Source organism: Magallana gigas, chromosome 2 (genome assembly GCF_963853765.1).
Source record: "Magallana gigas chromosome 2, xbMagGiga1.1, whole genome shotgun sequence".
Taxonomy (NCBI): domain Eukaryota; kingdom Metazoa; phylum Mollusca; class Bivalvia; order Ostreida; family Ostreidae; genus Magallana; species Magallana gigas.
Genome location: NC_088854.1, coordinates 53,796,288 through 53,821,977, shown reverse-complemented (window position 1 = coordinate 53,821,977; position 25,690 = coordinate 53,796,288). Strand labels below are relative to the sequence as shown.

The window sequence follows — 25,690 nt, the reverse complement described above, 5'->3', positions numbered from 1 at the left end:
TGATGGGAAAAGGAAGTGATGTTTTATTATGTATGAAGATTTGGTCAATGGTTTGAATTGTTCTCGTGGTGTTCTGGTGGAATTTCAGTGAATAACTCCGTCATGTTCAGTCGGACGTATTGCCTGCAAAGAAGAAAATAATAATTAATTCGGATGATTAATACCAGTAAACTTAATCCAAACGAGACAAAAAAAATTCTTCATTAACCTTTCGTATGCATATTGCGGTCCACTTTCGTAGGAAGCCTTTGCATTCGATAAGTAAGCCACGTTCTTGGTCAGGTCGTACACGGCGACCTGGAGATTTCCGGTTTGTACGATGGACACTACGTCTCTTATCGTGTTCTCTACTGTGATGTTTCCGTGGTGTTTTGTGAGCTGTTTCCCTAACACTTCATTAAAGGCGGGGCAGTTCCAATCCATACCTGTGGGATAAAATGTCAGAATTTTGTATGTATACATCTACAGTATTTCACATGGAAGTATTCGGTCCGTGACGAACAATTGCTGCGATGCCTCTACAAAATGCAAGATTTGTCACGTACCCCAGTACACAACATTTGGTATCTTGGGATGCCAATCTTCCGCCGGTCTCATATTGATATCATCAAAAAAGTCAGCTACAGAGGCTGAATATTCGATGCCTCGAAACTGGCCAAGCTGTTAAAGAGGACATACATCAAAATTCATTTCATTTTCGAAAATTTTAATTTTGAACATTGTAATAAGAATAAAAGGAGAATCAGATTAAAAATTTTCCTTTTAATTTAAAATATAGAGAGTTCCAACCTTTGCGTCCCCAACTCCCAAAATCAGGTCACACGTTCTCCTGGCGTTAGCAATTCTGTTAATGGCGTCATCAAGCGTTTTATCAAACTGCAGAACGTCTCGAAGAAGGAACTGGAAAGCACAAACGTTTTGTCAGTGCAACATCCTACCTAATGTCAAGAAGTAATTGAAACAGGGCTATAAACAAGCAAACCGTAAACAAGCAAACCGTGAATGGTGTTCCAAATCTTGATTCGGTTCCAAAAGTGGAGTCAGGGAAAGAAACGCCAATCTCTGATATCGCCATCTTCTGAGAGCTCATACCTATTTAAAAGTTTCTAATTAAGGAACCTAAAGAAAAATAGACAAGATGGCTTAAGACGATTGACACATTCATGTACGTGAACTTTCAAATGACCTGTTATAGATCCAAACCATGCTGTCCAACCAAAGTTAGCGAAGGGGTGACCATCCTTGGGGTCAGATGGATGATATACGGTCACCTGGGGGTAGTCCTTAAAAGGTCCTACACAGAAAATGGTATTGTATTATTCACTTCATTTACACACAATACTTACATGTACAAGGAGTGGGACTTGTTTTCCTTACCATCCACGCTCCAGTCTAACGCCCTGAGCTGAAGGAGGGAACCTTTGTCTGGCACAGAACTACCCCAGGCCCCGAACATTGAGCAGCTGCCCTTCCTGTGTGAATTTAATGAGTACAGAAACTCTTATCAGCTTTTACAAACATTTCACATCTAAAGAGGAAAAAATGAAATTGAACAGTTCTATCCAAACGAATCTGAAACCATTTAAATTGATGGAAAGCATGGCACAGCATTTAAGATTCGTTTTTCTCTAGTACTAGTATATAAACAGAAAGAAAAGATATAAAACAGAAAATAAAAATACGATTTAAATATATTTTCCAATTTATATTAATCCTCAACACTCTATTCCTAATTTAAGAATACTACATAGTTGTATCTTACGTCAGTTCTCCAATCATGTGGATTCGAAGAAGTTTCTGGAAAAAAGTGGATCTTTTTTTTTGACAAATGTTCAGAACTCTATTCAACGAAATAAAAAGTGTGTCAATCTAGAAGTTGGCCCACCTGTACGTCCAGACCGCTCCCGTCGCTGATCCCCTGGGCTTCCTCATAGAAGTACGAGCCTGAGTACTTCTTGGTAATGCTTAACTCTAAATCCAACGCTCTCTCCAGTCTGTCGAGGTAATGTTATTATGTAAATAACAACATACCCAAAGAAGAAAGGTGTATTGTATAGTGTACGCGGTAATTCTTCACTGATTATGTGGATGCTTACCCAAAATCTGCAATATCTTTAAGAAACCATGGTTTGAATATATGAACAGTTCCATTAATAGCCTCGATCTGAAATATTATGAAATCATACTCAGGTGTCTGATGTGCCAATGCTTGGTATTTACCGTTTATGATTTAATAGCGAAGACAAATTGGAAAAGTTAAAATCACTGATATCAATTGCGGCTAGAGATATCAAACTGAGATATTGCCGGTACTCTACCACTTGGTCCTCTAGGTACTCCCACACGGCGTCCATCATCTTGACCGCCTTCTCCCCAAGCAGCTGGCCCTGGGCCTTACCCCAGTCATACGGCTTACCTGGCAAACAAGAAGAAATCTACATGTTTCCTCTAACATTTTTTCTACCGTATCTCAAACTTTCAGCAATTACGTTTATGTTTTATCCTTAAGTTGGCCTTGATGATTAAAAAAAACCAACTTTCGTATCTTCTTCACTTTGATGATAAAAAATAACTGTCGGAAATAATGATATTTTGGTTTATGTTCGAAACTGGTTTAATCAAGTAAAAACATGTGTTTAGCCATCACCGATGACGATAAAAAGTCACTGTATCGATGCTATCTGAGTAAAGGAACACTAATGATCACATACCCCAGACATGAACAATGTCAAAGGCGTCCTCTCCTGTACCCACAGTATACAACTTGCCGTTGACCACTGATCTTACAAAGCGAGGGGCGTCTGTGTATATAGGATTCAAGTTCTGCTTGGCATTTTTACTTGGCTGTGGAAGAAAGGATCGAAACAGTGCATGAATTTGCAGCATCTTCTGGTTTTAATATAGCACTATGGAATAATGATTGTGTGTCTGTATGAACAATGAAGCATGTCTGTATGAAGCAAAGTTCTGTTCTTAAACTAAATTAAATATCTTTTTATTTAAGGAAGCAGAAGCATCGTTGGTATTATCCTGTTTATGAGCAACTTACTTTTCAAGTTTGGTTAATCCCAAAGGTTCTTTTAGATTTTTGCGATTGATTGGTTACCACATAAAATTACATTTTTTGAAGTAAAAACTTGTAATCTTTTATATATTTAAGCTTTACTTACAATTCCAATACCTCTTAAATGCAAGGGAAATGTTATGATATATTGTGTTGTCTTGCATCTTTGGGACAATTGAGATAATCATCAAGGGCTCTGGATTTTTTAAATTCAGCATATTTTTTTTTATAATCAAACAAATAATCAAAGATGGGCGTTAGCAGGTCGGAACAAAAGCTGGAGGATGCCTTATATATACAATGTACCGATATTCTTATGGCGAGGTTTTGTTGATTTTCGGATTCCAAAGGAATTATCGAATTCTATTACCATGCAAATACATGTATACATGTATTAGTTTCTTTGAAGAGGTGTGTATACTAAGTATTGAGCAAGTATTTATTCATCTTGGCTAGCCAATTCCGATTGTTTTTCTCATCTCCTGAGCCAAGAGTCCGATTCGGTTTTTTTTTTCATCTCCCCGGCATCACTTGGAAGATGGGATTTATTGTATTTCATTGAATTCTTTTTATTTTATCGTTGCCTGTAAAAATTACACAAACACGTATAACTAATGTAGACTTACAGAACCATGGCAGTAAGCGGCTAGAGATGTTTGTGGTAGGACTAGCAAGACAGTTAATATCCAGAGGGGCGCCATCTTGTATCAATATGAGTTAATACTATGTAGATATTTAACCATTTCTTATCTATCTCGACAAGTGTTCAATAGTAACACATTCCATTTTCCTAGGTACTCATGTTCTTATACCTTCCGGTAGTTTAACCGATAAGCTAGTATTCCTCTCCTTATTGCCATGTTATTGTCGACAGTATTGAGCTCTATCAATGTATTTAAAGTGAGCCAATTGTTTAAACAAACAGAAACAATGTAAGTAGAAGAAGTTTAACGTTAAGCCTTCAGTGACACAAAGGTGAATAGAAACTTAATTTTCAGTTTGTAAAAGAATTTACCGAATTTATTTATTTTAAAGTACAAACATACAAATTGGATGTCACAGCATTTCTGTTAATTCACAACAACTCATAACCCTTGTCTTTTATTTGATATTGAACAGACACCCAGTAGCAAAACATTCTAGCTGTTGTTGCATTTTTTCATGCTTCAATTGAATTTCAAAACTGATATCAATTTTATACTTTTATTCAGTATAGAATAAGTCGATGAAGCACTTCGTGATCAACATTTTCTTTTCGTATATAAATTGTAATAAATTATATCATTGTCTCGCAAAACATGCAAGAAAAAAATATTTTCTAAGACATTGATATAATATAACTGCCCGATTAGTAAACATTTTTATAAGTAATTTTTTTTCAAAAGGAATAGGACTTAAAAGTAAATAAATAAATACATGTTCATTTGAACAGAGTATAAGTTTATCACAGCATGGAGAAATACATCTATTGTACAGTAAAATACATTAAATTAACGAGCTGGTGCAGCTTTCCACATAAACTGAAATATAACTATTATATTTAAAATAAATACTAATTATGGCTATTTTCTATACATAGAATTAATCTATAAATAAAAAAATATGGAAAATACTCTTAAGTAAATAAATGTGTAATGATATTTTGTAAAAATAAATACATGTACCCTCTATCACATGTAATACTTAATAGTCATGTATATTCCTATATGTTTACGTCATGTCATGACGTCAGAAATGTAAATTTAGGTCACTACCTAGCACTGTCCAGCGCTTGCAACATTTCCTCTTTTGTTGGCAGCTTTATATCTGACATTATCTGTTTTTTGAGTTCATCAATCTCTTTACTGACTTCCGGTAAAAAGTTATCGGGGAATTCTGGAATTTCTTCCTTTTCCAGCAAGTGATCCGTATTTCCCACGGACGAGTGGGCTTTCTTCATCTCGTGTTTCGTTAAAGGAGCACTTCCCGGTCTGGTTTTTGGTTTGTGGGTCACTTCCTCATATTCTGGGTCCCCGGGAGCAAAGCTAACGTCAGACCTTTGTTTTGACCGTAACATTGACTGTAAAAGAATTAAAGCCATTTGATAGCAGCGTTCATAAATACAAATGACGTTAACCTTGTTCAGTGTTCACTTAGTAATATTATCAGAAGTAAGTATTGATATCCGACCTGCATGACTTCTTTCGCAGACTGGACTCTTTTAACTCTATCCATTTCTACGTTGACCTTTTCCTCGTAGAGTTGTCCACACTTCTTTACATACAACCGTCTGAAATTGTACCAAACACCCATACTAATACAGTTTTCTATGTACATTTATTTTCAAAAGATAATCACATTGTGGCGTCTTCTGTTTCTGTATTACAAGCTACCATGACTTATAGTCATATCCAATCGCCATACCGTGCAAAACTCATAACAAAAGTAAAAATTAAATGATTGTTTTATTGCAATAGGGTAGACCATATTGTTTGTACTTCTAAAATAAACTTTACAAATTTCAACGCGCTGCGGACGAACTTTGAATGTACAAATTGAGTGTATAAATACTACTGTCTCAGAATAAAAACTAGTTACCGTAGCTCTATATTCTGTGTAATAAGATCATTAATTTTCTGCTGATATTTAAAATCCACTTGCTGGACTTTCTCTTCAAACTGTTCCTCAAAAGACAATAGCTTAACTTTCTGAAAAAATGTAAACAACAAATATTTAAATCATTTTGCACAAAAATGTTCAACAAGCCTAATGCCAGTGGTCTTACGATTTGACAGTCTTGCAAGACATTCATATACAGCGTAGTTCCAACTAATTATTAAACAACAAGTAACCAGACCGAACACTCGCTACTATAATTGCCTTTGTGATATGTACATGTTTTGGTAGACACCCACCGTATCGGCCAGTTCCCTGGAGGTGATGGCCAACTGTTGACAGGTCTCATTGTAGGCCACCGTTATCGTCTCCAGGTCTCGCTTTGTTTCCTACAAGCAGTCCACCCAAACCAAAAACATAAGAAATTGAAATTGTTTTATATTCCAAAATTACTCTCCAAATTCCCAGAGGCAAATAACCGAGTTGAGATACACCAGTTTAGGAAAACTTCATTGTTTTCTATTCAAAACAATTTGGTATGGAGCAATTGTGGCTACTTTTGCCATTAACACTGTGCCAGATAATTATGCCAGAGCCAAGGTAGCAGTTTTGAACTCGCTTAAGGCGCATTTCTCTAAAATTCCATTTATGTCACATGATAGACCATAGTCTAGAGAGTATATAACCACCTTTGACTTAAGTGTATCTTACCTGACAGGTGAGATTTTTACCTTTAAACATAAATTTCCCATAGGAAAAATAAAATTCCCTTAGGAAAAATCATATTCCTGTGGGAATTTCAGAAAATTCAGAAATTTGAAAATTTTGGTTTGTACAATGATTATACAAACCAAAATTTTCAAATTTCTGAATTGTACCACAATAGCAATATAAGCCATAATGGGATACCTTCAACTCCGCTGTAGTTTTCTTTAATCTTTCTAAATCAGCAGCTGCATTTGAAAACTTCCTTACTAAAGCCTAAGTAAAAGACAAAGAGAATAATAAATGATGTAATCATTTAAATAAAAGGGGCTACATCTATCAAGAACTTCAAACATTTGGGTTGGACACTCACATCAAGTTCTTTCTTGTGCTCCTTGCGTAGATTGTCAATGGCTTTCTGATGGTCTTTCTGCACGGCTATTCTTTCAACATTCCTCTCTTGTATTACTTTCATTTCTTTTTGGAAAAACAGAAGTTTTCTACATAAATTGCTAGTACAAGTAATATTGAAGTTTAGTTTATAGTAATAAGTGCAAAGTCCAGAGCAAAGTACTAGTACTTAGTAAATTTAAGTAAATGGATGCTGTTCACAATTAATTCACTTGAGTTTGTGGATTAATTATTATTTTATCAACTGGATATAGAAAACGTTTGCTTCAGAACATAGTGAATTCGGGTCCATTTGAAAGCGTTGTGTCTACAAGATAATTGATTTATTTCGATTTGTGCATGCTAAGTGACTTAGGTGACTGATTATGAATTAATTACTCATTTCGTGAATGGCGGCCTGTTTTTCCTCCTGAAGCATTAACTTGAGGTCACTTTCTCGCTTATTCCACTTGTCGTCCATATCTTGGTGAAGCGAGCTCTTGTAAGATTCAAAGGCCCCTTGTAAAAACTCGATCTCTTTCTTCATTTTCACTAAAATAAAATCAGTTCTAACTTTTATGCTTTAAGAACCATATACTGTATAACTAAAAATCTGGTTCCCTTGATACGGAACGATGTTATTATTGATTTCAATATGCTTTTAAGATTTAAATTAAAAAGAATCATATTGAATGTTCTTTACAATTGGTTTTTACAGACGTTGCTTATCTATATCATATTCGTAGAGTTGTCCTATATTCTAGAAATGTTTTATTACATAACGGTTATCATCAATGACTGTGTCAGTAGTAAAAACGAGAATTTCAATATATCATGTTTGATGTTCATGCCTGTAGTTCGCCGCTCTGACAGTTGAAAGAACAACACTTGAAGAGTTAAGATAGTTGATTCGACATCCAGTCGGCGATTTCTGAACACAATTCTCCACTCACCTTTCTTTTTTTCTTTTTTTTTTTACATTTTCAATATCATCTCAACTGGGCAAAAATGATTTAACTTTGTATAACACTGGATTCCATTTATAAATCTCTTTTTAGTCTGATTTGTTTAAATGAATATTATTCATTTAAAGGCAGAACAGACAGTATATGTACTCTCAGAGCATAGCAGCACTTTTGTGACTGTACAGGCCAAGAATCTGCCCACGGTAATGTTATTCATTATAACTCACGCCGTCCCTGTAACTTACGTATCTGTCCCTCGGCGGCCGTTTTGTAGGCCTGGTGTTCGGCCTCGATACTGAGGCGGAGTCTCTCCATGTCCTCTCGGTGATCCTCCTCAAGGTCCCTGTAATTAGTCGTACCATCTCCTCAAATTTAATTACTAAGTATTGCATGTTGTTTACACAGAGGGAAGCATCATGGAACTGCTCAACATTACAATTTGGGGAATAAACATATGATCAAAAATCCCAAAATATGTTTTACCTGATTGCATCATTGTGTTGATCATTTAGTTCGTTTATTTTGTCTTTTAGAAACTCCTCCGCCTAAAAATAATCATAATTACATGTATATACATGTACCTTTATTGAAACATTTGAATTTTTCAAATCAAAAGCAAACAAGTATAAAAGAATCTTCGTGGACAACTCTGAGAGACATCAAATAATCAAGAAATCATCATTGTTCGTGGGGGACCAATGTTCGTGGCTTTCGTGGGGAGTCCTTGTCAAACAAATTACATCCCCACCAAAGTAAATAAAGTCATTGTTTGCTATTTATGAAAAATTATCCTGAGCTTGCTACCAACGAAATTACATCTCTACGAACCAGGCAAATTTTGGCTACCCACGAACATTGACCCCCACAAATAAACCTGACTTTAGAGTACTCACCTTTTGCTTGGTTTGTCTGTGGTTGACCCTCTCTTCCTCCAGATACAGAGACAGGTCAGAGATTTGTTCCTGTAACTGTTGGATCATCGTGTCCCTGTGGCAAAAGCAAAGCGCTAGGTCAGTGACTACATGATTATTTCGATTATTCTCATATACTAGTATTAAAGAAATAAAGGTATTTTGTTTTTGGATTAAAAAACAAATATTTCTGCACCTAACGTGCGAGTACCCATTATTGCCGAGTACCCATTATTGCCGATTGTTATAAAAACAGCAAGATTTCCGTTATGTGCTAAAATTCACAATTTTTAAAATTTGCAAAACTATAACAAAAATGTACACGACAATAGATCAATCTTTACTAATTGAAAAAAACCCCAATTTCTTGCGATAAATTTGCGATAAACAACAACAAAAAATACAAATGTATATCTATGTTAAATTGATTTTTCGCCTATAATACAACGTATTATACATCTATTTCGGCGCTAATTATTTATATCAAACATTGTTAACAATTACTTATGTCATTTATCTAGCTATCAATTCTGTAAAAAAAAAAAGTAATGGAGTTAAAGCTATTATAAAACCCGTACATTGCATTGCTATATTAGAAGCATTCTTTAACACAACAATCCTTTCCACTTGTGCAACAATAAGTTAGGTAAGTTTAATTACAATGTTAATTTTCTGTGGAATTCAGGACACTCTGTGAGAAAAAATCTGATCGAATCTTTGTGACACAACTAAACCAAAACAGCTCTGTGGTGACCAATCTTTGGAGACAAAATAAACAATCAATAAGTCATTAAGGGTGTGTGATAGGACTTCTACGGGAATCTCCTGAAGGATACCTTTCCATCAGTTGTTCCATGAACGCATGCTCGTTCATAGAACCGGTGGACTTGAACGTGTCTTTCTGGCTATTACTTTGCACTCTAGGGTAAATAATGAAGTCAAAACCCTTTCAAAAGTCTTATCGACGTGTAATGCAACGGTACATAAAAAATCAAAGACTCTCAACGTTTGATTAAGGATTTGCAGTGCTATTTATGACCTCAGAAAACGGGAAATATTTCAATTCACATTAACCGTATTGATTTGTGTGCAAACATTTATGGCTTGGTTCAAAGAACTTCAAAAGTTAATAAAAAAGCACACTTAAACCATCCCATAAAGCAGTCAATCATGATTCTTATTCGTTATTGTTATTTAGAACATGGAAAATAAAGATTCAGATTTACTTAGATTGTCTGGAAGATGGTCTGAAATAGGCATGAAATAATGATATGATATTGATCCCCATAAAATAGATGAATACTTCGTTTTATCAAACAATAAGTTGAAAAGAGAAAAAAAAATTAATTAAGTTTGAACTTTTGTTTTTTTTTTGTTTTTTATTCAGTTTTTTACCTTTCTGTGGGGATGTGTTTCCTCCTGTAAAGATAAATGGAATAATTATTTACTTAGAAATGTACATGTATTATAGGTTATCACATGCTGACAAGTTTTTTGCTCATGTATTAGTTTATCACTATTTTTATTTTAATATTTCATTTCTTTCTAGCTAACATTTTATGTAAAGAATTCTTACTTTTGAGATTCATCAGCCACAGGATCAAAGAACTCCTCCTTGATGGTGACGGCAAACTTGGACTTGCTCTTGGACAATATGTAACCGGGTCCAGTGACGAAGGGTACGAGGGGGGCCTGAAAGCAAAACCATGAAAATATGACATCAGCACTTCTCTCTACCCTGTCTGTTCATCTGTCAGTTTGTCTCTGTGTCTATGTCTTTCATCACGTACGTCTAGGTTCTTTTGCCACGGCGGCGGTTTGTTGCGTTTGGTTGGCATGTGGTTCTCCAGGTTGTGGCGACGGGTGGGTTCGTGCTCCACCTGGGAAACCCGGTCACAACTTGACCTAAAATCACAAAAAGGTAGTGTTCAGAATACAAAGTTAATGAAATTCAATGATATTTAAAACATGAACTTCATATTTTTTACTGATGTGAAATGTACTTGTACTACGTTTATCACTCATTTTTTAAAATACTGACACCCTTCGTTGCTAAATCGGATACGTAATTTACCGGATACGAAAAGTTTGAAGGCGGATACATAGACCCCGCCTTCTTTAACCCGCTGGTAGATATATTGAGACGTGATTAACGACATTGGGGTGAAAACGTTATAGAAAATAAGTTAAATATTTATTTAAAGAATTAGTGATTAGCAAGGGCACCGCCTTTGTGGATTTATCGCTTCAAACTGTCGTGGTCCGCGTCTAACACGGTAGAATTGGGCCAACTTTGAATGGCTGAACATTTAATAAAATACACTATTTAAACTTTGATAATTCATAAGCATTATTGATAGGATATCCGAAGATTTTTTGTTTACTTTATTCTGAAAAGAAACAGCTGTTGTCGTCGTAATATTATGTCATTTTGTTATTATTTCTATTGATCTCTTTCCTTTCACCAATCGTAATATTTCTTTACACGCCTTTGGTCGTAAATTTCCTTCACTTTCAATTGGTTGACAATGATTTCTAATACCGTAGAATCGTTAAATTTGCAACCTCTTTTGGTCTAGTTCCAAACCAATAGATATTTAGTCTTTGAACCTGTAAAGCAGCTTTTAGACCTCAAATGCAGATATAAATTTATTACCTTGTTTAAAATGACTCAAAGCTAATTTGCATATTTATATGTATCATGGGTTTTTCTATGATCTAAGTGTGACGATTCGGAAACGTGTGAAGATTTGGTTACAACCTACTCTCAACTTAGCTGAATGTGACTCAACTGTTAAAGAATCGCTCACATTGTTCACGATGTGAAGTATGGATGTTCTACAATTAAAAAATATACCCCCGAATGATTCTCAAATTTTTCTTAAAAATGACTCGAAAACATTTTCTAAAATGTCTCTGCAATGTCAAAAGTTTTTCACACATACTATAATATACCTGTAGTTTCATAATTTGTTCATATTGTTTTTTACGATATTTTTAAGTTCAACATTAAAAAGTTGCGATAGTCATAAACGGCCTGCAGTATGCAGCACTATTAGACACATATCACGTGATGACAGTGTAACATGTGACTGACCGTCTGATACTATTTTTAGACTCACTCAGATTTAGCGGACAGCACGGCTGCAGCAGTCCGTGGCCTGTGGATTTTGGTAGGCGGGGCTGAATGTACATTGTTCAGGTGTGAATTGGCGTTGAGTGAAACTCTAATTGAGGCCGGAGTGGACCTGTAACGGAAAATTTCATGGATTAGATATCAAATACCTTTATATAAGTGCACTACTGATATTTCACATTAGAATTCCTTCGCGTTCTACAAATTTAAGTTTTTCCCCTTAAATCTAATCTAATAACTAACAAAAATATTATCTATAAAACCTGCTCTCAAAATCATCTTTACACTTGGGTACCTGAGAGAATGTCACTTTGAGGGATGCGTGTAAAAAAAAAAAACCCTACATTACGATGCTTTTGATCTTTATATTGTTTGCAAAACATACCTTTACAGTGATTTGCACGGATGAAAACAAATCTTCCATGCAACATTTAAGTACAAATAGTCAAAAACATCAGATAGACTGTATCACTTGATGCAAATGATAAGAAGTTGTAATCAAAATGAACTAAATGAGCTATGGGTTATCTTGACAAGTTTCCATCACCAATTCGACAGAAACTTAATTGATGTACATGTTCAGTCTGTTCGAAATGAAAGGTCGACTGTCACGAATCATTCAAGAATTAAATACCCATGTCGGTACCCCTGAATGGCCTTCCTTGATTAACTTGTAAGCAAGATAAAAATGTTAACTAAATAGCAGATATAATATCTACTCATGATTTCCTTCTTGTGCTTAGTCAAGCTTTTTATATTTACTTGCATTCAAAATAAATATCTAGCCCAGAGTCTAATGCGAAGGCAGATCAATCCCTGCTATATAATTCTAAAATATTAGGGAATGCATCAGTTCGCATGAAGTAAAGAAATATTTTGATCAATCTCAAGCTGGATATTAACACAAAATCTACATAACGTTAATGATTTTTAACAAAACCGAAATCGAGTTTGCTTAGAACTAAGATTGCACTCAAACTGAGAACAAATTTCAAACATTGAGGTTGTATAGATATCTGTTGACATTTTGGGCTTTTTCTCCTCGAGCCCAAACTTAAATAAAACGTTTTTAATGTCCGATGCAGGTGAGTCAATAAAGAAATGAGCATTGATTTATGAAATGAGATGAAAGAGTACAACACTTCGATCTACCCTAACGTAATGTGTTTTTTAAATCAAATTTGATTCTTGTTCTACCGATAACATTCGATCAAGAAAAGTAACTAAAAAGTAATTACAATGTATTGTTTAGGTGCATGGAATTTATATTAATCGACCACAAAAAAAAATACAGGAGAGAGAGAGAGAGAGAGAGAGAGAGAGAGAGAGAGAGAGACTCACACATAGTGTACTATAAGTTTTCGGGGGTCTCCAATATAGGACGCGTAGGACGTGAGGGTGTAACCATCAGAGTTTACATTTGGCAAGACAGTGGTGAAGGTTGGCGGGAAATTATCACGTGAGAGTTCCTCCTCCCCATCGGCTAGGTCCGGTCTGGGGTAGGAACTGAGCCTCCTCTCATCAAAGGAGTGGGACTTGGGCTGGTAAGCGAGCCTCGGTAAAACATCTGTCATTCTGTCCCTCTAATGCCTCTCCAGTAACCATAACCAAGAACTAGGTTCTTACGAGTCTTCCATGTTGATAGACAAGCTTTAAGTTTATTTTATGGCTTATGATGTTTGGCGAAATCTTTTGAGAAATTCGAAGGGGTCGTCAACTTCCAGATAAAAGTAAATGCCGAAAATCAAGTCTGTGCACCGTAATCCGGGCACGACAGACGAAGAAAATCCTTACTTCGGTTTTATGCAGGTCTTAGAAGGCTGTTTTTGGTTCTAACAAGCGGGAATTAACACTCAATGCAGGTTTCTCCAAAATATTTGTCCGTAAAATAAGTACGATAGTTACAGATCCAGACTCAAAAAATACAGAATTTAAGAACCCTTTTTACTCCAACTTGCTACACTCGAATAAACACATTAAAAAATAAAAACAAGCATTTAAAATTACATATTCACATCCATTATCAAAGCGACACAGTTTTCGTAGATAACGATTCCATTTGTCCTTAAAATTCAAAAACCGTTCCTTGAAACGAAAGAAGGCAATGAAGCATCTGTCAACTCCCGGACAGGGTCCCGACACAGAAACAATGACAACAGTACACCAGAATACACTCCACTTTCAAATCATTGTCACATAGTACATATCTGGAAGATCAACTTTGAATCCCCGTTATGTACTAAAAGCATATTCAAGTGCTCAAGTTTAAGAGCTGAATGCTCTGGGACCCTTTAAATTTTTCGAACAATTCATTTGTGTATTGGATTTGGCTGACACAGTAGAGAGGAGATATAAACACTTGGCATGACCTATAGACCAGCTATCGAGTGAAATTCTAAACTTTTCTTTTAGATATGTAGACAATATCTTATTCCTATAAATAGGCGGGGTTTTAAATTCAACAATTAATATCATTGCATGCCAAACATTTGGAGGCAAAATCAACCAGGAAAACTTCACGAAAAATTATAATTCTTGTGAAAAATTATTCAAAGCTACATTGTATTTGCTATTAAGCAATGATAGATAAAAAGCGTTTAGATGAATCAATACAAGACAAACATTTTTCACTATTATTTCAAAGATAAAAAAATTCTTTATTCGGAATCAAAAAAAACTTTTCCAAATTCAAACTTGAGTTTCCAACCATGCGAACGGAAATACTTGTAGGTTTTTATCTAAGACTGTCTAAGATTAACCGATAAAGTTAAAGGGAAAAAGGATGAAATTCGGGGATTGACAGGTTTGGCATAAAACTCCTAAAACCAGTTAATCCAGCCATTTGACTAGCTTTTTGATTTAAAAATCGTCTAGAAAATCGACCAAAAGCAAAAACGACAAACGAAGCGTCCGCTTGTCTTTGCAACAAAATTGTGTGTGCATATACAGTTGGAATACTCTATTGTTCAACGTATCTAGAAATATGAAAAAAGATACAGAAGCAAGAGTGCAAGTGATAATTGTAACTTGTACAGCGGCCATCAATAGACTCTATACTAAAGAGCCCTTACTTCAACTCTGAAATCTTTTATACTTGTGAATTCTAATTGTTAAAAAAATCTTTAACCAATTAACTCCAAATTTTGTTTTGCCAAATTTGTTTACACACATAACCAGTTTATTAAAGCTCAATGTTTGATGGTAATTTCGTGAACATTTTTAACAATTTCAAATCGATTTGTCTGTATATACAATTATTAACATTTAAAGGTAAATGATAGTTTGTGTATATATCAAAAGAATAATTATTTTTTTCGTTGAGCAGCTAGAATGTTGATTTTAATGGGTTTTCAAACTCTGTAATGTGAGCATATACATGCATTTGCACTGTTCAATGTTTTTGTCGCCGAAATAGGTTTCATACAACTCATACTTTGATTCACACAATGGGGCTTATTTTACTTCCAATTCGACTGGTTATCTCAACTAAACATGAAATAATTTGAATAGTTACACTTCTTCTCACCTTTACAGCCATTTCAAAATTTAAACGATTCTTGTAGATTTAGGTGACAATTCTTTATCAAACACCAAAGAATTCTGGATTTGTTTAATTAGTAGAGAAAAATAAAGAACACGTGTGATAGTGCATTCAATAGAAAGATAAAACTATGAGCATTTAAAAGGAAACAATGAACGAAAAGAGAAACTTTGGATTCCGTCTTATCGGAGATTACCCTAACATGGTAACAACAGAATCTCTGCAGACTTACCAAAATTCTCGATCACACATAGACATATTGAATTAATGAAACAAATATGAAACAGGAAATGGAAGATCTTCGAACTGAAATGGGAGGGGAAAGGAGTGACGAATCGAAAGAGACGAAATGCATTTACTTGTATCAGAAGACGAGAAAGGACTGCCTGGACCCAACTCACAGTCCAGTAGGGGACCCTGAGTTAGGGTCCCCCCTCCAACCCTACCCAGTCAAGGGGTCTATTCCTTTGGTCTTGTAAACTATTTCTTTGGCTTGATAGTCGTACAATAAATCGGAATAGTCAAGATAAGACTTGCATTGATTCAACTTGAAAACAATCTCACCTGAAAAACAAAGGATGTGAGGTTACTTCCATCTCGTACAATGCTTGTATGGGTGTAGATACTCAATCTGTAAGTCCATTACATGTACACAGAGATCGGCCTCATTAAAGCACTGCCCTTGTATCGATAACCGTTACTTAGTACTGGCCTGAATGGAATCGTTCTTGATGGTGTGTAACATGATATAAACGGATTGAACTCCAGACCACAGAATCTCTATTTATCGACCATGTAAAACAATTAAATCTCCCCAGTTTTGATACAAATTTAAAGTCGGGGTATGGTAATAAATATGATGTCTAGAATTTGTTTTATAGTTATTAAACGTGTTTTAAAACATTTAGGTTTTTTGTAGTCAAATTAAAGTTGAGACATCGGTGAGATGCATTGAAATACATATGGTGCTTAGAAATAAATGTCCACATGTAAACAATGTGACAGACACATCTGGAACATCTGTTTTAATTCAGGATCCAACCACAAACAGGTGTTTTATCTTAAATCCATACAAAATGTGAACGTGCATGACAATACTTTCAAATCTAAAAAGAACATTCTGTACGATAATCCAAACATGTGTGAAAACAATTCCATGAAAAACATTCAATTTTAGAAACAAGAACCTGCACCATGAATTCGACGATATTATAAAAAGTTCAAGAGACCTTGCACTTAAAAAAAAACAACCAACCTCAAAAAAAATCTGACAGAAAGAGAACAACGTTCACCAAATTTGGAAACTTAAAAAATTATCTACATCTTTTTATTTCAGAAAATAAAAGTGTGTTACCTTGGTGAACAAAAATACATGCTTCCTGATAAAATGATTTCATGCTCTACTAGGGAGAATCTAACATTGATTGTCGATTGATAAAATCAATGGAAAAAGAAAACTGAACATCTACTTTGTATTGATTTTGCGTGAGTCAACAATCGCGGGAATCCAGGTGAAAGCTTTTAACACCGACAGTGTCTGACGCTTGATTTTTACTTTGATATATCTGAAATATCACTGTCATTTATTTTTTACCAGAGTAAGCATTTGGTAACTTGGGGTGGGGTTAGTCACCAGTGATGTAACACAGACATTAACCAAGGCTGAGATTGATTTCACTGACAGAGGGTGGCATGTGGGTTATCAAAGGAAATAAGGTGCTTACATCAATGTTCAAACGATTTTTCTTCACATAAATTTTTCACTTTTGTGTATGCTTTTTTGCAATACACATTTTAACTTAAGTCTTAGATATTCATTTTAGATATTTTGCAGGAAAAAGACTAATTCAATAATTTAAGGCAATGAACTAATAATAATGAAATCTAATTTCCCTGTACTCTTAAAAAAAAAAGAATGTATCATGCAACAATGAAAGGAAATCAAAATCAATTTCTTATGTGTAAATAAGGTAAATTATTAAATTGGCCAATAACTGACTAAGTAGATAAGGACATCCATAAAATCATGTGAAAAAAACTAGATTTAAAACTCAATTTGTATATCTGAAAATCTCAACATAACTTATCAAGTTTTGACAATTTCATTAAGATAGGATTCGTTTACTGCAAATGACTGCTATTGTTCTTGGAAAAACTGCTGTAAACACAGATACATTTTAGGCAGATATCAATTACATTAAGTATGATAATTCTAAACATCCATCCATAGCCCTGTTATTCTGACAAAAGAAAACATGTCTATATAAGCTTACTTTGGTCTTCTTGTTCTAGACGAGTGACTAGATGAAACCGCTGAAGGTGGAGGCAATCCTGGTATGGCAAAAAGAGTACTGCTTACTCCCCCTTGTGAGGAATAATTCAGAATATCTGCACTCATATCTGGAAAACAAATAGAAAAGAGTACGGTAAATAGACAGTCTTTGCAGAAAATGTTAACAGTGTAAGTACACATATTATTAACAAAAGGGTACTAGGTAAAATTACACCGAAATGGCAAAGAGCATGTAACCTGCAGTTTATTGCATGTACTGGTAACTGGAAAGAACATTTATTTTAACACAGAAAATAAGTAACATCAGCTTTTTTACACGATTTTTGAGAGCAAAAAATAAAGTTAAAGATTGATATCACAGAACTCTCAAAGTTTTTAATATGGCTTGTACATATGATATAAAAAAGAGAGCCTTTTTCATTTAATGATCAAATAGCCACTTTTGATGAAGCCAGATTGAGTACTGAGTTAGCTATAGAAATTTTTGGATGCAGTGATTATAGTTAAATTTGTTTTCAAAAGAATGGCTGGCATTTTATATAGTGTTTGCTCGTTGTTTACCTACATATTAGTATATAGAGCTTGCAGTGCAAGCTGGCAATTTACAAGAATAGCTTGTGCTTGCTTTGACAATATATATGAAGTCATTGTTTACACTATGTCCATATTCTTAAGTGCAATACATAAAAACAAATAAAAGAGATATTGTTTATTTTGATGTTCATAGGACTTAACAAGGTATACTAGAAAGTCTGAAAAGTTTTAATTTGTATTAACTTTTTAAGAATATAAATAATTTGCCAAACATACAATGAATCCTGAGGCAAATTTAACAGAGCGAGCGCTTGCCAAAATTCCCAATACCAGTAACACAAATTTGAGTGAGCAATGCTGATTGCGAGAGCTCGCTTATTTGAACTGCCCTCCGTTGCAGGCATTTCTACTACACACTGTCCCAAAATACATGTATACTCATAGCAAATTTTGCTTATCTCTTCAATGTTTTTAAATACCTCATGGTTCAAATAATGTTCATTCAATATTACAAAAAATTCCAAGATTTTCCTTTCAAACACCCCATCTAGCATGTAATATTTCAATAAACAGCTAGAAATAAAAGTCTACGAAGATTTTTCATTGCAAATGCCATGATACTTGTAGCTGTATGATAACATTGAAAAAATTGTGCAAGATGTCCCAAATACTTCCAAATGGAGAAAAGATGTAAACATTTTTAATTCAAATCTACTTCATATATGATGTAAATCATATCCATTAAATTAAAACATTTATGCGATGGTTTGAAATAAAATTGATTCAATTGACGACCACCTGTCACGCTTAGAACAAATTCGAGTTTCAGCAATATTTATAAATGTGTGTTTATCTCACCTTTTTTAAGACGTGGGTTAATGAAAGATTACCAAACCCTGAATCAACAAATTAAAAATGTCCCCATGTCTGAAAAAACGCCAACAGATGAACTACAATCTGTTTACAACAAAATTCATTCACCCTTGAAGATATTTTCCCTTTTGTTTCCAAGCACGCCAGCTATCGTCTGTGTCAGGTAGGCGCTTTAAATCAATTCGTTCATGCTTTCTTCGGTTTACTATCGAAATACTGTTTGTTTGCAACAGTTTTGGCATGGATCTTCTAGTTTTTTTTTGTGTGTTATCATTGCTGACAGGCTTTAAGTATATTGTTAACACTCTATTTCCTTCGTTCTTCTTATTTCGATCTTTACGTGCATTTCTCACTATCTTTTTGTGTGTTTGAGTTTCAGACAATTATCCTTGTCTAAAAAGATTTCGCTGAATAATTTTTGAATTTATTTCTTCTTCGAAATATTGAAAAACTATCATTATAGTTTTCATGATCAGATCCTGAATCAGGGGCAGGGGTGGGTGTAAAAGGTAAAAAAATCTCTGTCACGTCAGCAAGTTATAAGAAACAAAGAAACACCGTGGCCAAAAAAAAAATCATCGAAAATATACAATTTTCATTTCTTGTGTTAATTTATGTGTTAATTTTGATAGTGACGATTAAGTCTTTGACTATAATTCCTTAACCACCAATTTCTATCATTCTTTTCTGGTTATGATAGGTTTTTGTTTGAATAACAAAAGACTGCGTCAAATTATGAAGGAAAAAACTCTAAGACAGATCGTTCAATTGTCGATAGAAAATTGTTAATAGACAAAGAACTTTCGTCGCAAAGAAAAAACATAATCTGTTTTTTATTTTGAATAATTGCATAATACGACTATTATAGGCATAATATCTGCAATGCATAAAAGATTTCAAGGTGGTATTGGACATCGGTCGATATTAATGTGGATTAAAGTACTTTATAATTCAAATACTTCCACCGGTTTAGAATATTCAAAAGTTACAATATTACACCAAAAAGATACGTTTTAAAAAATTTTGGAAAGGTAAAATTTTTAAAATCCCCTACGGTATTCGAACCCATTACTTACGTATCTAGTGAACCCTCTGACCCGATATGGAAAAGAAACTACATGTATTCATATTATTACACTTAATTTTATTGTTTATATCGATAAATAGTACGACATAATATGGAGCCATAGTGGAGGTGTCCCATACTACCTAAAAGCAGTAAACATGTACATGTAGTTAAAGGTGTATAAACTTGGTTCGAGTTATTCCTCTTGGAATACGGAATGTCATTGCATGTACATTAATTCTATATAACAGGTGCATATCTATTATTGTTATACTTTCATGTTAAATACTGAAATCTGATTGGTTAAGACGCAGTTAATAATATTTACTATTACCCTCAGCGTTAGCAACGCACTTGGCAACGGGTAACATTAAAAAATGTTACATGCGTGAAAATTATGCGCGTACGGTTCGCTGTAGAATTCACGTTATTCCTATATAAAAGCAGTAAAATTTTCTTAAACATTTTAAAAAAGACATTCAGTATAACAAAATAAATAGTGCCTGTTTGGGAGGATAACAGTTGAAATTGACACCCCTCGAAAACCATTGTCAACCTCCGCTTCGCGTCGGTTGACAATGGTTTTCTCGGGATGTCAATTTCAACGGTTACCCTCCCAAACAGGCACTATTTATATACTGGTAATTCATCAGAGAACTTATACACAGATGTCACAGGCAACTGATTTTCTTTTCATTTTATTGATATAAGTTTAATGTGGCATACTTGGAAGATTACCATAGAAATCTTCCAAGTACAATAAATAAATAAATAAATAAATAAATAAATAAATTTGCTTTCTCGCAGGAAAGTGGGGGAAATACGTCGTGCAAATAAAATGGTTTATAAACTTTATCTTCATTCGATATTATATTACAGGAGTGTCATCACGATTTAGATACAACAAATCATTTTTTTTCATCTTAAATGTTTTGATTTAGAAAAAACACCAAAATTTGAATATCAGTTATATCAATGTTTGAAGCTATTAAATCCGATTCAAAGCATTCTTATATGCTCATTGAATTAATTAAATTATATCAAATTAAAACGTTTGAAGCTAGACAGAGAAAATAACCACAGGCGCTTGTTTCTGTAATAAAGTTCACCCTAAAATATACATGAAATAACACACAAGATATCAAACTCCGATTTCCGTGAAGTATCTTCTTCCGTTAATTGCAATAATTTTCGCTTTCATTAGAAACACAATGAGAAATTGCTTACAACCATTCTCTTCTATGACATGCTTGCATCTATTTACTTCTTTCAGGATACAGCGCCCAAACATTGCTTGCCGACTTGAAATGGGCTGAATAAGTCTGCTTCATATGATTACGTATCATGTACACATGTTTGAGGTTTTGAAAAAGCTAAAAATATCATGTACATTTGAAACAAGGATTTTATCTGTTAAATGAGGTGTAGTTTTCCGGCTGTTTTTTTTAAAATGAGGATCACCATGATTAATTTTTGCAAAGTTGTAACACAAAATATAAGTTAAAAAAACATTTGATTTAATTTTTTTGCATTCTACCCAAGACCAATCTATACGAAAGCCCATTGAGCTCATTTTCGTAGGTAAAAAAAATATTTTTTTCGCGAATAAACACGAAACTTTCGCGATATAACGCGTTACTTTCGCGAATAAACGCGAAACTTTCGCGATATAACGCATTACTTTCGCGAAGAAACGCGAAACTTTCGCGATATAATGCGTTACTTTCGCGAATAAACGCGAAACTTTCGCGAATTAACGCGAAACTTTCGCGAATGAACGCGAAACTTTCGCGATATAATGCGTTACTTTCGCGAATAAACGCGAAACTTTCGCGAATAAACCCGAAACTTTCGCGAATAAACCCGAAACTTATATATAAATATTGTTATTTCATAGAAGAACCCCTATGAAGAATAATTACTGAAAACAAATATATCAACTTAAATAAAACAAAATAATATTTTATAAAGATGTAAATGAATTAGATATAACCTTATACAAATTAACATAAATTCAAACGTAGGAAATCTTTAAAATATTAGTACTGATTTTCAAAGGACATAATGCATCGCGCTTCTCACATTCTAATGGGCGCTGTATTATTGATAATGAGGCAGCAACATATTTTAATTATAACAATTTTAATTCGAATTAAACGTTTTATTTAGTATCATTTTAGAATTTAAAGGATATCATTGTTTAAAACGTTACAATATATTGTATATCGCTGCGACATAACTTAAATTCTTATGTCTAGTTTAATATCAGAAAGATAAGTCAAGCTGTGAATAGAAATGTTCAAGCTTTTGTTCAAATCTAGATGACGTAAATTCGTCCTCCAAATTTATCACATATGTCATTTGAAAATTAATACTAAGATTTTAAAGGTTTCCGACGGTTGAATTTATATCAATTTTATAAGAAAAACATCATCAATGAATGCTTGTTCGAACACAGGGTCTGCGAACAACTGAAAATCGTAATATGATGTCCAAACTTATTATCTACATTGGACATATAACATATAAAATGTTATAAAGTTTAATCAGATTTATTAATACCTATATGCAAAAAAGAAAAATTTTGTCTTCATAAATCAACTTAACACAGATATTAGAATAATAATAAATAAAACTTGAAATGTGTTTGTTTTCAATCTTTTTCATCATAAGGGTTCTGTATGAAATGACAATATTTATAAAATGGTTTCGCGTTTATTCGCGAAACTAACGCGTTATATATCGCGAAAGTTTCGTGTTTATTCGCGAAACTAACGCGTTATATTGCGAAAGTTTCGCGTTTATTCGCGAAAGTAACGCGTTATATCGCGAAAGTTTCGCGTTATATCGCGAAAGTTTCGCGTTTATTCGCGAAAGTTACGCGTTTATACGCGAAATTTTCGCGTTTATTCGCGATAAAAATATTTTTTTTACCTACGAAAATGAGCTCAATGGGCTTTCGTAAATCTACATAGATATTCGTAGTGTGAAAAGACTTTTCCGAGTCGGTGCGCAACGTTTAGACGTTTAATATGCAGATACAAGTAAATATAACAGGCAATCACGCATATATGGTTTTGTAGATAAATTATCGTAGAAGAAACTATTAATGCTATTGAACACATGTCTGAAGGAGAACAACTGGACATGGGGACAGATTCAGAAATGGTCACAGGACAGACCAACATGGAGATCCCTGGTAACGGCCTTTATTTGCTAACCAGCACGAAGACGACTAAGTAATGCCATTATATGGTTTTGTATATTAATTACCACAGAAAAGAATGGTAATGAAATAATAATGTTTTGCCGCTTTTCCGTTGAAATTGAAAAAAAAATGTAATTTATGGAGGGGGATACTCCAAGAACGTCAGAGTTAGATACCTTTTATTATTACATGTATTATACTATGGGGTGAATTTAAATGCAGGAGCAAGTGCCTATATTACATATACCAACTAACTCATCATAGTTTTGCACACATAGGTTGCTGAATAGAAATTAAGATCGATAAAACAAATGAGATGTGACAAACACTAGAAACTGACTGAGTCATAATCAACTTGCTAATACCCCCCCCCCCCCCCCCCGAGAAAAATTTTTTCCGAAGTGAAAAAAATCATGATAGGAATGACATGTATGTTAAAAAAGTTAAACATAAATCGTGACCATCAGGTTGGCTTGCCCTTTGGTCCAGATACATGTACCATTTGCATTTTTCTTACTCCTGCGTTTACTCTATCAATAACTTGTCTGTCACCAATGAAAACCCTTATTTTCGATTTGCCACCAGATTAATTGCTGATAAACTACTGATATTATTTCTTCTACGATGTTCTTATATCTAGATTATTTTCTAACCTTTTTTTTTCACAAAACTTATGAAATTCTGAAAAAAGAGTTGCTTTCGACTATTTCCTTCCTTTAACTTTATCTATTTTGTTGTTTTCTACATGTTATATTTTGTTTCGAGCTTGCTTTTCTGAACAGAGTTTCGAACATACTTTGAGTTTCTAGTGTTTTCCGTTAAATATCCTTGCTTTTCAATTGCTCTTCCTGGATGTTTGAAACATAATTTTGCTCTTCTCGTGATGGAATTTACGATATTCAAAACCCAACCTCTCAGGTTTCCACTAGTTTGTAGGGTCCGGTATGTTCTTCTTCCAGACTTTTCTGATGTGCAAGCTCTAACACCTCTCATTGCCTGTCTCTTTACTGCGGATTCCACTACCTGCTTGGGTGAACCCCTGCTTAGGATGCAGTCTTTCATGATCATGTGATACCAACATTTTATCCTAAATATTTAATAATGAAGGTTCAGGTAAAAGTAAATAAACTACATTATGTAATGGTAGACGCACTTTTTAATATTAAAAATAAGTACTATAAAAAAATGTACACTGAATGTGGGCTCCATTTAAAGTATAGTGCCAGAGTAAGTCACCTGCATTAATTTTTCATTGTAAATAGCTCTTGCGTTTCTTACTCATTTGATTGAAAAGTGTTATTATTCAAACAATTGTGAAAACAAGAGCGCTGGAAGAAACAGCAAGTATACACCAGTGTCTTCATGTAAAATTATGGTTATCATCTCGTAAATGTTTTTGCAATCGTAAAAGTACGAACAGTGATTGGCCAAAGTCTATCTATCTCGTGATTTAGAATCAGGAGGAGTGCCACATATTTAGCACTGCTATCATCAGATGCAGGCTCACTGAAATACAAAGTGCCAAGAGATATTGTCCATTGGAAACAACTATAAATTTTGCTATTAAGGATATCTGATGATATCATTGACAATGAAAACTATATTAAATGACAGATTTTTTATTGTGTATACGATTTAAATTTTGATAATTAGGCGCAATAATGTAAACCGACAATCTTTTTATGTAAACCACTGCAAGGTTGTATAATAACCCCCACCACCACCCCCCAAAAAAAACACAGGATGAAGCTCTGCCATTCAGTCAACTGAATGATAACTGAATGGTCTGGAAAGGTGACTGAATGGCACAGATATGTCATTCAGTCACATTTCAGTTACCTTTGTCACCTTTCAATTGACTGAATGGCAGAGATTCATCCTGTGAAACGTATAGCAAAACAAGTTGGTTTTTATTAATCTTTCTAAATTATTATATTCAAACAACCATCATATAATTAAGTAAAAACATCGCATGAACTTTCCTGGTGCCATTACGTGCATTATCACTCACTTATTAGACATAACAAGAAACCTATTAATTAAGACTGGAAATAAAACACATAAGTATCGTATGAACTTGCTAAGCATTGAATTATTATTCTGCACTATTTGTTATTTGCAGATACACACTTTTTTATGAACCGATCGTGACGTGACACATAAAATGAGCTTGCTAGAAATTGTACTCTCTGAACTAGTGACGCTTCCATTACACCCCTGCCACTATTTTGTATTGTTAAGGCAATACGGTTTTATTTGTAGATGTCTTTTTTATTAACAAATCGTGACAAAAGCGATAAAAATTATGTTACATATATTAAAGCAAAAACAAAAGGTGGCGAAAGAATTGTTTCTCAGAGTGTAAAAGTGAAATATAACATGTCCTGCATTTCAAGGTCACAAGCAATA

General features: G+C 34.1%; 2 protein-coding genes across 8 annotated transcripts; both read right to left on the bottom strand.

Moving 5' to 3' along the window:
* LOC105331651 (protein dcd1A) lies at nucleotides 1-3,848 on the bottom strand. The gene is made up of 13 exons (XM_011433931.4): nucleotides 3,691-3,848; nucleotides 2,712-2,844; nucleotides 2,319-2,416; nucleotides 2,097-2,164; nucleotides 1,886-1,994; nucleotides 1,763-1,797; nucleotides 1,378-1,472; nucleotides 1,187-1,294; nucleotides 998-1,092; nucleotides 790-900; nucleotides 546-660; nucleotides 209-425; nucleotides 1-123 (listed from the first exon to the last, which is right to left on the bottom strand). Exons 1-13 carry the CDS (start codon nucleotides 3,763-3,765, stop codon nucleotides 45-47), a joined length of 1,338 nt encoding a protein of 445 aa, XP_011432233.3. The 5' UTR covers nucleotides 3,766-3,848; the 3' UTR covers nucleotides 1-44.
* A 407-nt stretch (nucleotides 3,849-4,255) lies between these two features.
* LOC117681827 (flagellum-associated coiled-coil domain-containing protein 1) lies at nucleotides 4,256-19,170 on the bottom strand. Of its 7 annotated transcripts, none has more exons than XM_034447942.2 (17): nucleotides 18,993-19,170; nucleotides 17,581-17,707; nucleotides 11,753-11,878; nucleotides 10,421-10,535; nucleotides 10,207-10,322; nucleotides 10,026-10,049; nucleotides 9,467-9,550; nucleotides 8,613-8,706; nucleotides 8,203-8,264; nucleotides 7,965-8,062; nucleotides 7,154-7,306; nucleotides 6,738-6,841; nucleotides 6,569-6,640; nucleotides 5,959-6,048; nucleotides 5,642-5,751; nucleotides 5,234-5,333; nucleotides 4,256-5,123 (listed from the first exon to the last, which is right to left on the bottom strand). In XM_034447942.2, exons 2-17 carry the CDS (start codon nucleotides 17,703-17,705, stop codon nucleotides 4,815-4,817), a joined length of 1,782 nt encoding a protein of 593 aa, XP_034303833.2. In that variant the 5' UTR covers nucleotides 17,706-17,707; nucleotides 18,993-19,170; the 3' UTR covers nucleotides 4,256-4,814. The 7 variants fall into 7 exon arrangements, with proteins under 7 accessions (XP_034303833.2, XP_034303834.2, XP_065933319.1 ...); XM_034447943.2 differs by having other exon boundaries at nucleotides 19,116-19,135; XM_066077247.1 differs by lacking the exons at nucleotides 17,581-17,707; nucleotides 18,993-19,170 and adding an exon at nucleotides 16,662-16,696.
* Between the last annotated feature and the right edge of the window lie 6,520 nt (nucleotides 19,171-25,690).